Here is a 14,339-nt window from a genome sequence, read left to right as displayed (position 1 = left end):
TTTGCCAGCAGAGACGACGCCATTTTAGGGTCAACTCGGGGGCATACAGTGCGTTTCTGGTTTATTACGTATACCTGAAGAATCTAATGCAATCCGTGGCAACACCGCTGCAATAAATGCAACCTGAAGCTCAGCTCTTTTGTTTGGACTGGCTGTTGTACAGTAACAGTGGTTAGTAGACTGCTCTACAGAAACATGCAGTGATTATAACTGTGGATCAATTCATGCATCTGAGATGGATCCAAATGGAAATTTAATACATTGTAGATCATTTGTTCCGCAACCATATGTTTTTTTTTTTTCAAGAGTTCAGTCCAAATGCCAGACTAACTCACGAACTGACATGTTTCCATGACGACAGTTCATGTTGACATGGGAGCTGCACGTTTTCATGGTTACTACCTGGTTCCCCCCCAGACCACTTTGTGCTATTTATCAAACCACATTTTCCTTTTCTGCACCGTTACTTCCTCTTTTATTAAAAGCATCATGCAATTAGATATATTCTATATTCAGCTCTTTGTCTTTAGTTTGGTGCGGTGTCCCGTCACAGGATTCATGTTGAAACCAACCGTGCAACAATCCATCCCAAAATTCAACATGCTCCACCTACAGTGTCAAAGCACGAAAAAGAAATATTGAACAAACAGCGATGCACTAGACTGAAGTAAATACGTGAGCTTATTGTGGATTTTGCAGCTTCAGACAGTTGAATGCGCTCACTTGCCAATTTTTTTTTTTTTTTGATAAAAAGCCAAAAAAACAAAGCTGATTTCAACACTATGTCAAACCCTAATTTCAATAAGCGTCCCAAAACACTGAATCATATTTAAATAATGAATAAGCGAATGAAATAAACATAAAATCGGGTTTAAAAAACGCTGTAGTGGTTAGGATTCTGTCCTCACAGCAAAAAACAGCTCCGGCCTTCTGTGGGGATTTTCAGTGTTGCTCACTGGGTCTGTGTAGGTTTTCTTCCACAGTCTTAAAACATGCATTTGAGGTTCATTGATGACTCTCAAACTGTCCATAGGTGTGAATATGTGACGATCTCTGTGTTTATCCTGCCCAGGGGTCATCAGGGATATCCTACTTTAGATACAGTGTTGAAAATGAAATATTACCCCAGGGAACTTCCTGTACCTGCACCAATCTGAAAAACAACTGGAGCCACGTTTTTTTAAGTTGTTAAAGTTCTATTAAAGAGGAGGTTTAGTGTTTCAGTGACTGAAATGGATCTTTTATCTGTGTCGGGCTTCATTTGTGTTGTAAGCAGTTTAGCAGAGTTGCAACGAAGAATTGTAGAGCAGCCTTAATACTATTAGTGTTTCCTCAGGCTGTTATTTACTCCCTAATTAAAAGTTTTGATTAGGCAGAAGTGAAAAAAAAAATGTTCAATTGTTTCAGATCTCACTCTGGACTGCTAATAGGAAAAAGAAGGTATTTTGGTTTTTAAAATTCCCCAATGCTTTGTTCATTTGCAAAACTCAAATGTTCAATTTGGAGAAGTCACTGGCTGAATTGGGTGACGGCTCAATGGAGGTATAAACATCAAAAAGAAAGACTATTCATATAAATGGAAATATGGATCATTTGAAAGGATTGTGTTTTGATTTCATTTGTTTTCCAACTCTTCCAGTGGGAAGTTCTGAGACAGCATTTTCTCACTGGTAAAAGAAACTTTTCCATTTTTCCTATTGGTGCATAAAGTCTTTGCAAAACTAATAAATCGCAGTGGTTTTCCAGCTTGATGTGCACCAAGAATATTCTTTCTCTCTGTTCTAAGAAAATATGAGCAGATTTTAAGAAGCAGTTCTGCAAGAAATAAAACAGAAAATGCAGCTTTTCTCCTTCTTCTGTGAGTTTTTGTTGCTAAATCCTTTGCAAACTGTGTACCAAGTACCTAATTGGAAATGTCCAGAATGCATCTTTCTCTTTCATGTGTGTTTTTCCTCTGAACTGAATCATCTTTGTAGCTTGAAAATCATTTCTGAAAGCAGACTTTGGAGGAAGTATGTTATTTCCGCTCATACAGCGGGTCATTTGAAGCCGGTCGCTTCTTTAGCCACGGCAGCCTTCCACCCCCCACCCCCCCCCCACCGGAGCAAACCAATCCTTTGGTGCACTCCATGGTGAAGGCAACTTTTGATGATATGTTTGATTGTTGTGTATTCCAGGTGCACTTTTGCCAGCCGGTGGCAAACCACCAACGAATCACAAGTGAACAGTGTGCCAGTGACAAATAAATTGCTTGAAATGGAAATCAGCAGGTGTTTATGCAGCCAAATAGGAGAACATGATGAGATGAAAAAAAACTCCCTGACACTGTTCTGCCTTTTTAGATTCGACAGCACAAGCTGGAATACTAATCCCGCCATAAACTTACATGGTTTTTGATCTCTCTTTTCTCTTCTGTCACAATGAAAAACTAAGGAAGCATGAAACATAATTAAGATGTAGATCTCATTAAGGTTATGTTATGTAACACTGTCAATGACAAGTGATACACGACAGAGAGCGAAGCCGAAGCTGGATGGCAGAGTTTCATCATCCTATCAGTCAGGCTGTGACAGGAGGCTAGATTTCATCGCTACATGTGTTTTTCTGCTTTGTTTTCGGGCTTTGTTTTTTTTCATTTGTGATAAGTGTTTCCACTCACCTTGACTGAGATCTTGCCTTCATCCTTGGGTAAATGCGCTGCGAGGAACCAGTCCCCGGGGAGCGGGCTGGTTACGTTGAACGCTCCCGTCGTACGGTTTGGGAGAGTCCAGGTCAGAGTCACGGCGAAGGAACCCGGGACAACCGTGTCCCGGGGGAAGCGGGTGTACAGGGGGTTGATCACTGGAGGAGCCCCGGACCTGAAGTACCTATTAATCACAAAGTGGGAGATTTCAGCCGCCGTCAGAGTCGATGTTTTCAGAAACAATCTGCAGGAACTATAGGAGCAGCTGACAGCGGGAGCGCAGATGGCGGTCTCTTACTTGAAATATGAATAATTCAAACAAAGAACATTGATAAGCTGCTGCACACATTTGGATAGAAAAGCCATGTTCGTCATGTCAATCACAACAACACGGGGATGCGGAGCCGCCACCCGAGATGGCAGTTCTCGTGACAACAGCCGCTTATCAATATGATAAAAATAGACGTGCGATATTAAAAGCTTAATGCAGCTGATGCTTTAATGGCTGCTCCTCTATAGGAGCACGCTGCCAGTAATATTTGTCCCTGCGAAGGTTTAACCGGCAGCTATAAACAATCCATGTTTATTATTCTGTGTTGACGCCCGACAGAAACAGGAGACTTCAGCAACAAGCAACTTCGGGCAAAAGCGAAAAGAAGAGAGGGATCGGCCTGGTGTCAGACTCACACAGTCACGTTGCGGTTGGGGCAGCTGTCTCCGAACGTGCCCCCTTGCTCCTTGAAGGTGATGAGGTTCCATACGGCCATCATGGTGTCGTCAGGCACATTGAAGTGGAACAGTTCCACACTGGCGAAGGAGTTGAAAGCGTTGAGCTTACGAGGCGTGCGGGTGAAGTATTCAGTCACAAAAAGGCAATCTGCGGGGAACGCAATCAGACGGAAACATTCCTGAATATCACCTGTGACAGCGATGTTCAAAGAGTGGGGTGGGGGTGGGGGCGGGGGTGGGGGTGGGGGTGGGGGTGGGGGGGGGTCAGGGGTTTGCCCCTTCTTCGAGGATTCATCTTTTTCTTTCAGCTTTTCAGCAGAAGAACCAATGAAAAGAAATAAGTGGGGAAAACTATTAATGGAGTTCATCTATTAACTAAAGTTGGGAGCAGGGTCATACCTCCAACACGCCCCGGATTATTCTGCAGTCTTCTCATACCCCCAACAGCTAAAAGCATGCCCCCCCATCCCTAATTCCCTCCATACACACACTCATTCATCCTCATCCCACATCCCTACCTTACTCTATTCATCCTCATACAGCATTTGTGTCCTCCTTTATACCATTCATCCTTATCCCGCATTCCTCACTTCATCAATTTGCCCTTTTCTTCCCCATACGTCTCTTGGTTGCTGCCTATCTTTCAATTTCTTTTCTTTTCAGTTTTTTTTTTTTACCTACTTCCAGGTATTGGGGGGGCCATAGCAGGCTAGAGCAAAAAGCCAGACCAACCTGCTCACCTACAAAAAAGCATGAACCGAGAATAATATGTCTAACACATGAAGAGTTGTCTTTTGTTGCCTTTGGATACAAACTATTTTCTGCAACAATATATATTTAATATGTAAATAAAGACTAAGTCATCCCACACTTTGAAACCCCCTCATCCATAATAAAAGAGGAGCATTGACACAGTTGGTGACACACTGATGTTTCTAATATTAGGTTTGTCATTTTCCTCAAATTAGCCTTGACAGAACACGTGCAATGACCTGTTTGTGATTCTAACATGCTATTGTTTAATCCAAGCTTTCCAACTTAGTTTGACATCTGCTGTTGTTGCAATACACACGAGGTGCAGCTGAGGGTGAGGAGAATGTCATCAGTGCAAGTGTGAGACAAATTGAAATCTGACCTAATAATTGTGGGAGAGGAAAGCTCAGGGGATCGCCCAAGTAATTAGGATTCATCCCCTGGGAGGCATGGGAGCTGAATTTCACGCGATAAGTGAAAACTTTGACCCGGCGGTGATGCTTGATTAAAAGTGATCACCAAAGTCATCAGTATTCATTCAACAAGGAGCATCAATATCCGTGCAAAATTCCATGCACCCAGCCAAAACCTGACATTGGGCTTTGAGCCAAACACACAGAGTGTGCATAGATTAACCCACAGACCAACAATTCAGAGGATTAAAGTGGGATGTCATGAGGATGGGCATTAGAATCTAATGCACCCAGATCCAGGGGGGGATGCAGCGACATCCGGTGGATATAGCAGTAATGACAGCAGCAGGGTGGATTAGATTAGATTAGATTAGATTAGATTAGATTAGATTGCCTTTATTTTCACTGCATGCTAACATGCAAATAATGTTGATTTACAACTTTATTTGGTGCAAAATATAGAAAGACAAAAATGTTTTTTTTAAAGTATAATTGTCTGATAAAAATAAAACTTGATGTTCCTTAAATATTCATGTCAACAATAAGCTGACATGTTAAAACACCACCACAGTAATTACCGTTATCATAGAAAAAAAAAAAACAATTTTAAGTGTAATATTCCCCATTTTTGATCCTAAACCTGACCGCAAAGCAACGTATATACATCAATTATGAGCTGATGAGGAGGGGCAGGTGGTCTTTTCTACTGAATATCAATACAGCAGATGGACATTATCGTCACTGCAGTGCCATCATACGGCAAAAACCATGATGGATTTTTGTTTCCAAAGACTAAACTTCAAGTGTAAACACGTGCCACTTTCTCCAGTCCTGTAAACAGATGTATAAACTGCCTCTCTGTCTTAAGTCCATGAGCTGCTGCTTGAACTCTGTAAAGAGTTTGCAAAGAGCTAGACCGTCTTAATATGTGATCGCAAGCTTTAGCTCCTCTTAAAGCAGCCGATGGGGAACGTATGCACGCGCGTATGTATGCATGCAGGCTCACTCATGTCCCCGAACAATGTCGCAGCGCTGGATTACATCCGCCTGCAGCCCCTGCATATAAAAGCAGCAGTACAAGTGGCAGGTGTAATCTGCCACATTACCTACATGCGCTGGGCTGGCATGGCATCAAGCATGCCCAGCAGGTGGCAAAAACCGGAGGGGGAATTGTGTGTGAGTCATTTAATTGCTATACCGGTACATGCAGCCTGTCATACATAGGTGTTATCAGCGAGATAAACAGCAGTGGATACTGTACAGGAGAAGGCGTCAGACTTTCAAGCGAACATTGCACAAACACCTTGATGTTTCTCATTTGTAGCGCCATTTGCTTTTGACCGAGTCGAGCATTTCTACCTCCTGTGGTTTTATCAACATCTTTTACTGTTTGGATTTATCTCCACCTGCAATTTGTTTAAAAAAAAAGGACATGAACGTTTCACAGCACGTGTTTGGAGAATGCGATGAAAGAGAAATGATGACACAAAGCGGAGAGAATAAAGTGACCCTCCAACGCTGGCGGGTCGCGTAAAGGCAAAGGTTTTTCCTTGAATGTGCAGTGTTTTCTAATGCATGTGTGGAAAAGAAGAAGAAAAAGAGGGCTCTTCTATGCTCCTCCTACACACTCACACACTTTCACCAGTCCTCAAAGCTTGCCTTGGCGCTCACCTATGGAGGCAACCTTGAATACTAAAGATGTGGAATACAGCAAAGCAAAAACTCAAAAGAATGGAGAAATCTTGATATGTGGAGCTGGAGTCGGCTCCCAGAGAGCATCCGGCCCTCATCTTTCGTCTCCTGGTTAAGGCAGGCCAGTACATCCGCATCGTGTCAATACTGTGACACGGGAATAGATTTCCCTTCAGGTTTTATATATTGTGACATTAGGCTGTATGTCAGTGGTATGCAAAGTGTGGGTGGGGAGGGGAGCGGTGGGGGTGGGGGTTAATCATTGAGATGCAACCTTGATCAAGAGAAATAAATGGAGGGGAAGCTATCAATTATTTTTATCAATCTACATATAGCTAAAACTCATTCAGAGAAGTCAGCTTTCTTTTTTTTTTCAAGAAAAAAAGTTCAAAATTTTGTCTTCCAATGAAATGCATCCATTCAAAGGTCTGCTCGGGATTTAAATTAATGCCTCTGCAGGTGAAAACAACTCCAACCTGTGTAATAAAGACACATTGAAACCAAGGAGTAGTGCCAACAGCTTCAGACTATATGAAATCTCATCCTCACACAACTACTGCCATTATTTTTGTTTTTAAATATTATATTGGATAACTTTACACAGCTTCACAGCCATTTTCCTACTTTGTAACATTCCAATTCATTTACCTGCCGTTGTTCCTGATACATTATATATCTATCGACATTACTGATTGTTTAAAACACACATAGTTATTCCTATGTCACTGCAGTGGCAGCATGGAAACCTACCACGCTGTGATATCACTCCCAGCTTCTCTGTGGACCAACATCTGCATTAAACACGGGGCTCTTTTACTCAAAAGGCTTCTCTTCGCCCTTTAATTACACGAATAACTATGACGGAGGTCACAGCCTGAAGTGCTGTAACTCAAACGGATGAGTTTGGCTCTCGCACTGCTGGAGTCTGCAATAATAAGCCCACTGTATGTTCTGCTTGTCTGATTAGAAAGACACAGACAGATTTCTTTTTTTCCCCCCCTCGAGCTGCAGATACCAGCTAACACCGCTAAAAGTTAATAATATACTGCAGCTATAGCTAATTACCAGTTGGTCAAAAAGGATCCGTGAAATAAAAATAAGGAGCGTCAGAATCACATGGTGATTAAACTAGATTGAACTACTCAGGAGAAGCCTTTAGATTGTCTTCAGCCAGCTTCTGCAGCAAGCAAAGACTCGGGATTTCAACCTTAACCCTCAAAAAGGACCTCATGGAACAGAGAACATCAATATCTTTGATCATCTCATCCCCTTTATCATTAAATTATTGGAATGAAGGACAAATCACTCAGCTTCTCGCAGACAGACACTATGTGACAGGGCTTGCAGGTAGATCTTATTTCTGAATGTACAAAAGAAGAAATGGTGAGAAAACAGCCTCACCGGCTATATTTAGGTTGAGATGTACCAAACAGTACTTGCTCAGCAAACCAAATATGCATTTTTACTATGAGCAGAATGTTATTCTTGCTGTTTTCATTCATGTCACTTGACTCTCAGCAATACGGATCTTGAAATCTACATTTTCTCATCAAGTGTCACAGCTTTCGCATCGGCCAGGATTCACATCACACTTACATCCTGTCCTGGATATTCACATGCGTGTGTATAAAGCCAAGCAGGCATTGGTTTTAAATCCCCGATGCGAAAATGCAATTCTGTGAATGAAATATATCCAAAAGACAATCCGGCAGACACACACACACACACACACACACACACACACACACACACACACACACACACACACACACACACACACTGTGAGGGTGTCAAAATATCCAGCTAAATACAGACGTTGCATTTGAAGATAAAAGCAGCAGAGTGCTTACAGGCTTTCTTACAGCACGGCTCTGAATTCAGTAATCTCCTCAATGAGCACCTCCCAACCACTGTTTTACTCCGTTAGAGGCTTAATATAGACATAATCCTGCTTTTTGTCATCTCGACACGAGATTTATCCTCTAACACTTCAGCTGAGTCATTTTTTTACATTTTCAATTTTTCTGAAAAAAGGTAAAAGCACCTTACAGATAATATTTTTGAAACATCTGGATCAACAACAACGTCGACTGACATGCTGGCTTTAACTATGAGAGGCAACTGGGCTGCATTCTTAGCCATTGTTCTCAAATCACATGCATCAACAGGAGCAAACACCTCGAAGATAACACACGGCGAGGGAAATCCACCCTCAATTCTGAGTCTCAGATCTCAATTACCATTCATTCTCCACACTACATGCCATATCTTAAATCACAAATCCAGACTAAGATCAGACATCTGGCCCTAACTGTGACCCTAGCCTGACTTTAAGAAAACTCCCTATTTGCTTTGTGCTGCACTTTAATACAAACAGGTTCAATATTCAGTTACAAAGAGAAATAACGGTAAGGGTTGGGGCAGTTTTCAACATTTTCCTACAATCTAATCTCAATATGTTTGACACAGTGTCTGAGATAATTTTCCAAGCACATAAACAATAGAACAGACATGATTTGCAAGTCCAGGTCCAAAGCAGAAACAGCAACAAGTCTACTAAACATCCCGAGACAGCCCTGAAAGGTCCTCAGTGACAGCTGCCAGGACAGTGTGTGCTGCAGGTTTGGACTCATTGTTGTCTCACCATTCAGCACCAAGGTCTCTGCTTCTCCATCAGCAGCAAACACATTTTAACATTTTGATGGGCAGAAATATAAAAAAGAAAAAATAAGAAAAACAACTGGTAGCTGTTAAACCTCTGTATTTCTTTTTAAAGGGAGGGAAGATGCTGTACTTTTTGGCCACGTTTTATGAAGCAAAACGCTAAAAATAAAGTCATTCAACACCAACTACTTCAAGCTGGATTTTTTTTCCTTAATAGTGTAGAATTAAAGTGAGAAAGCCCAGTTCTGACTTAGACATCCTCCTTTCATTTGATTGATCTCCTGATGTTTGGCTTTTTTTTTTTTGTCTTTTGTTTTTTGACTTCACTTCTGCCCTCGCCTCTAGTATCAAAGCCAAATTAATATGAGCCACAACCACAACAATGAGACGCGTTTTGTTTTCACGCGTCTGTCAGCGCGCTGCGTGCCATAATTAGCAGCAACCTTTCCCATGCGTCACCTCAGCGGAGCCCGAAAAGCGAGCAAGAGAGTGGAAAAGGACCGAGAGGAGAGCGGAGGATGTTCGGGGAGGCTGAATCCACAGCCTGAGACCGGCTGCGGGGATGAGGGGAAGAGATGCTGCTGCTGCCGCCGCCGCCGCTGCTGGGAGCGTTTCAGCACCCCCACAAAAGGGACAGCTCCGCGAATCAAAGCAGCAAACACACTCACTCTCTCTCTCACACACACACGCACGCACACACACACGCTCAGTGAACCGCAAAGCACTCACCTCCAACAGCGCTGAGAGAGGTGTAAACAAGCAAGAGGAGCCTGGGAGGGCTGCACCCTGAGCCCGCACGCCCCGGCTGCCACATCGTTTGAACGCGGAGGATCGGTGTTCGGAGGAAGGGGCGCTCCAGCCCGGCTGCAGTGGCTGTCGGTCTCTGTGCTGGTCTACATTTTTTCAGATATTTGCCAACGACCAGCTGTTTGTGCATGACGTAATCCCGACGAGGACGGGACGGCGCCTCCTCCCCGCCTTTCATTTGACAAGCTCAATATGTCGGCGCGTCTCATTGGAGCGCGGCCGCTGTCAGTCCCGGGGACGGCGCGCACGTAGAATGCAGCAGCGGCTCGTCACTCCGGCGTCCGGGCCACCGCGCGCACAGGGAGGGGGGGAGAGGAGGGGAGAGGGTGGGGAGCATCGGGGGCTGCGGCCCCCTGCAGCCCCAGGACCCGGGACACGGCGGGGAGCCACCGGGAGCCACCGGGAGCCACCGGGAGCCACCGGGAGCCCCGACCTGCTCTGAACTCGCCCCAGTTAAACTGAGCACATGTTGGTGTTACAGAGCTGGGGGGACACTCTCACTGTGGACCGACTATCTGCAACCTTCTGACTCAATTATATTGTATAGGCTATTATAGAATTATTAAATATATAATTAATAATCACATAAATAAACTAGATGTCCTCTTGCTTGTTTACGCCTTTCTGCTGTCGGTGAGTGCTTGCTTTGCTTTACAGTTTTTTTTTAATCCGTTCCTATTTATTATTTTTGCAATAGCTGTTTAAATGATTTTTGCCAAAAACTATCAAACCCTCATAATGGTTAAGCATTTTTTAAGCAGCTTCAGCTTTTGAATGAGTGAATGAATCACGTCTGGACATAATTCAACACACGGAAACTGCCAACACACACACACACACACACACACACACACACACACACACACACACACACACGCACAGTCTTGTATTTCTATCCTTGTGGGGACCGTCCATTGACTCCCATTCATGTCTAGCCCCTAACCCTGACCCTTACCCTAACCCTAACCCACACCACAACAAAGCCTAACCCTAAAGAAATGTTTTTGCACTTTTACTTTTTTCAGTAACAACAACATGGTCAAGAAAACACTGTTTCTCCTACTTAGGACCGGAAAAAGGTCCCCACAAGGCACGTCGTTCCACGTTTTGCTATCCTTGTGGGGACATTTGGCCCCGACAAGGATAGAAATACAAGAACACACACACACACACACACACACACACACACACACAGCTCTCTCCACTCATACAAATACTCTGCTGTATACAAACACCACACACACTGAAAGCTCACTTAGCAGATGAGTGCAGATAGGAACCCTTTAATGTTTGTCATCTGGAATAAAAGACAAAACATTTTTGAACATTTAAACAAGCAGAGAGTCTCACTAACAGAGACACGTGCACACAATACAAGTTCTTCACCTCTCTCAATCTACTCTGATAAGACCTCAACATAGTCTTCAATCCACAATCAGTAAAGCATCAAACAGCCGTCACTGGGAACCAACAGATAGTCAAGCAGCACATGAGTGACTTCGGTCTTTGCTCTCGTCTTCTCTCAAAGAGCACATCTTCTTCCCAGCAGGTCACCCTTCCTTCCTGTTCATGCTTAGATTAATTTTTGGCTAGTAACTCAGTGATTAAGGACATCTCGGACATGAGATTCAACCCATCACAATCAGTGACCATTCACCTGTGGCTCTGACTGCCCCCCGCCCCCCCAGAAACAAATGACCTACCTGCTGTCTCTCCGTGTGTCCTCTGGGAGACGACACCAGTTCAAGAAAGGCAAAATCATTTCTTATTCATCATACAAGACTGAAAAGAAAAAGAAATAATGGAAAAAAGAATTAGAAGATAAAATCAAAACCCTGGAGACAGCTCGTGTTACCTTCCAGGAGGAGCACTTGTTGACTGAGTTAGGAAAATTAAAAATGGATTTAAATAAAGTAATTGAGCAGAAATTACCGTTTCAACTGAAAAGATTACACCTGGATAACTCTGAAGATGGGAAACAATCCAGCAAATGCCTAGAAAATCAGCTGAAATGAAATAAAGGAAAAATTACAATTTCCTCAGTTAAAACTCAAAGTTGTATAATCACTCATCATGACCCTCAAGGAATAAAGAATACATTCAGAGAGTTCTATATAAAGCTGTGCTCTTTGTAGATAAACTCATCAGAATGTGGTATAAAGTGTTTTCTGAGCACGGCTGAAAGATATTTTTCTTTTGGTTTTGGTTGTAGTCGTTTCAGTTTTTGCAGTTTTTACACTTTCAAAGCTTTTTAGTTGGACACACACACACACGTTATCTATCCTCCTCTAACAGATATGAAGGCTATTGTACTGTCAAATCTACTTTAAAGCTGGGGTCCAAACTGGTCAACACTGAAGCTAAAAGTCATACCTTGAGGTCAGACCTTAGTCAACACTAGATTTTGTTTTGCGTGAGCCTCACTGAATAATTTTACATTCAAAGATAAATACAATCAAAGTTATCATCAGAGGTGAGCTTGTTGACTTTGAAAATGGAATTTTCAATGAGCTTAAGAGAAAAGAACATAAATTAAAGGCAGTGTTTTATTCATTAGACACTGTTTGAGATATGTTGCAGTGGCTGAAGAGACACAGAGCGGCCTCGGTGTCAGGGGAACACAAACTGTCTATTAGGATATTTGCACTGAAAAGAAATGGTAAAATGATTGCATTATGGTTTGTAAACTCAGCCAGATGGTGGTTTAGTGGTTCAGATGCTCATGTCCAGCTCCTTTGTGGGTTTTCTCTGGCTTCCTTCCCCACTCCAAATTGCTCTTGGGTGTCTATGTTTGTATGTGTGTGTTCGCTCTGTATAAAACATGGCGGCCTATCCAGGGTCTGTTCTGCCAATCGCCCAAAGTCAGCTGGGATGGGCTCCAGTCCTCTTTGTCGCTTGGATAACACGGATATGGAAGATGAATGAATGGTTTGATCTAATTATTTCGTCGCTGAATAAACAGAAGAATGGTTCTCTGCGTCACTGGAAATACTAATCCTCCCTCACATGTTCGGTAAGTGAGAGGCGATGGGCCGAGGAGAGCAAATAAAAACCAGCCATGTCTGCGTCGCACAATGATCCATTTACCTGCAGGAACTGAACATTAAAGCTGACTCAAAGCCTCATTTCTGAGCTGTGAGGTGACTTCGACATGAGTCATAACTGCCCGGGCAGATCTGATGGCGAGCGAACGAGCTCCCGAATCAGGTCTGATAGCGTTTATTTGCAATAAATACATCAGTGTGTGAAGCGCGAGAGCTGAAACCGACAATAAACATGTGGATGCAAAGAGGCTGTTTCACCACGTTCTGACAAAAGCCGCCGAGCCGCTTTACAGAATAAAGCCGTCTCATCCTCCACTAACTCCCAAATACTTAAACAAACCCAGCTCACCGGGGGAGACACGTCTGTTTACGTGATGAATTTATTCACTGCTCAGCAAATCGAGGCTGCCTGGAGTTTTACTTATAACCTACCTGAAGTCTATAGATTTTGTCTAATTACAGCTCATTTATGAGATGTCAGAGCAGGCCGGGGACACAGCAAAAGTTTGAGTGTTTCAAAAAATAAACAAAAGGGAAAGTTTGATGTGTTCTTGAGAAATTTACTTTCCTGTCTCCACAGCAGGGCCAGGAGTTCAGTCAGCGAGAGAAGAAAAGAAGTGAGCATGAACTGAAGAACAACACAACTTCTGTGTAGCCTTTTCAGCTGGTGGGGTGCAGAGTTGAGGCCATTTCAACCTTATCCTCATCATGTGGAGCTGAGCCACAATACAGCGGAAAAATAGAAGGATCACCTGGTGGCTGAATGACTCCGAGCAGCAAAAGCTACTGCTGGCATCACTGGACTCAGTAAATATAGTGAAGACTCTTAAATCAAACTGAGCAATTTTTGACATTATCACTATAGATAAACACAAAAATACTTTTATCAGACATCAATATGTTAGATATATTGATGTATTTTTATGTAAAATGCAGCAAAAGAAGGATTTAAATCTAATTTGGTTCAAACAATTCATGAAGAAACTGAAGCCGAGTCGAGTTTCTTCCGGCTGCAGTGACTCCAGATTCCCTGGATACCGCCACGAACGCATAGCAACCCATTGCGTGCAGCCGGCCTCGCCACGGCGAACCACGATGACCTGCTGTTCTGCGAGCGTGCAGCTTCAGAGACGACCCCCAGCACCAGAGAGAAGGAGCACTTTAGATTGTTCCCATTGTTTTTTTTTTTTTTAAGCACACTATAAATATAAATAATATATAAATCATTTCTAGGGGGCAAAAGAAAAAAAAAGTAAAGAAACCCTGCAGGCACAGCAGCGAAAACACGCAAACGTAGACTCAGACACATCTCCTGCACCACCGCTGGACGTGAACGTCTCGGTGCTTTCCTGTTGGCAGCGTCCGCTGATTGCAGTCAGGTTAGTTCACAGCGTGAACGCTCACAGCAGCTGTTAATGAGCGTGTCAATGAGTTTGGCAATTTATCCCAAATGCCTCTTAATCCAGTCTGTGCTCTGAAGAAAAAAAAAAAAAAAAAAAAAAAAAAAAAAGCCGTGATCCCCAAAGGCTAAACTGTGTACAACAGGTGGAAAGC

At 43.1% G+C, this 14,339-nt stretch overlaps 1 protein-coding gene across 1 annotated transcript in view; it reads right to left on the bottom strand.

The window, feature by feature from the left end:
* The window catches only part of tmem8b (transmembrane protein 8B), a 41,680-nt gene extending 31,818 nt beyond the window's left edge, over window positions 1-9,862 (bottom strand). The window contains exons 1-3 of the mRNA XM_030104675.1: window positions 9,664-9,862; window positions 3,371-3,560; window positions 2,660-2,867 (exon numbers count right to left, since the gene is read on the bottom strand). Coding sequence (XP_029960535.1) covers window positions 2,660-2,867; window positions 3,371-3,560; window positions 9,664-9,748 — 483 coding nt within the window. The 5' untranslated portion in view covers window positions 9,749-9,862. The remainder of the gene's footprint in view (window positions 1-2,659; window positions 2,868-3,370; window positions 3,561-9,663) is intronic.
* Window positions 9,863-14,339: the final 4,477 nt, after the last annotated feature.

The sequence above is a fragment of the Salarias fasciatus genome, chromosome 12, assembly GCF_902148845.1.
Source record: "Salarias fasciatus chromosome 12, fSalaFa1.1, whole genome shotgun sequence".
Classification (NCBI taxonomy): Eukaryota; Metazoa; Chordata; class Actinopteri; order Blenniiformes; family Blenniidae; genus Salarias; species Salarias fasciatus.
The sequence above is the reverse complement of the archived record's forward strand: the minus strand, read 5'-3'. Positions and strand labels throughout refer to the sequence as shown.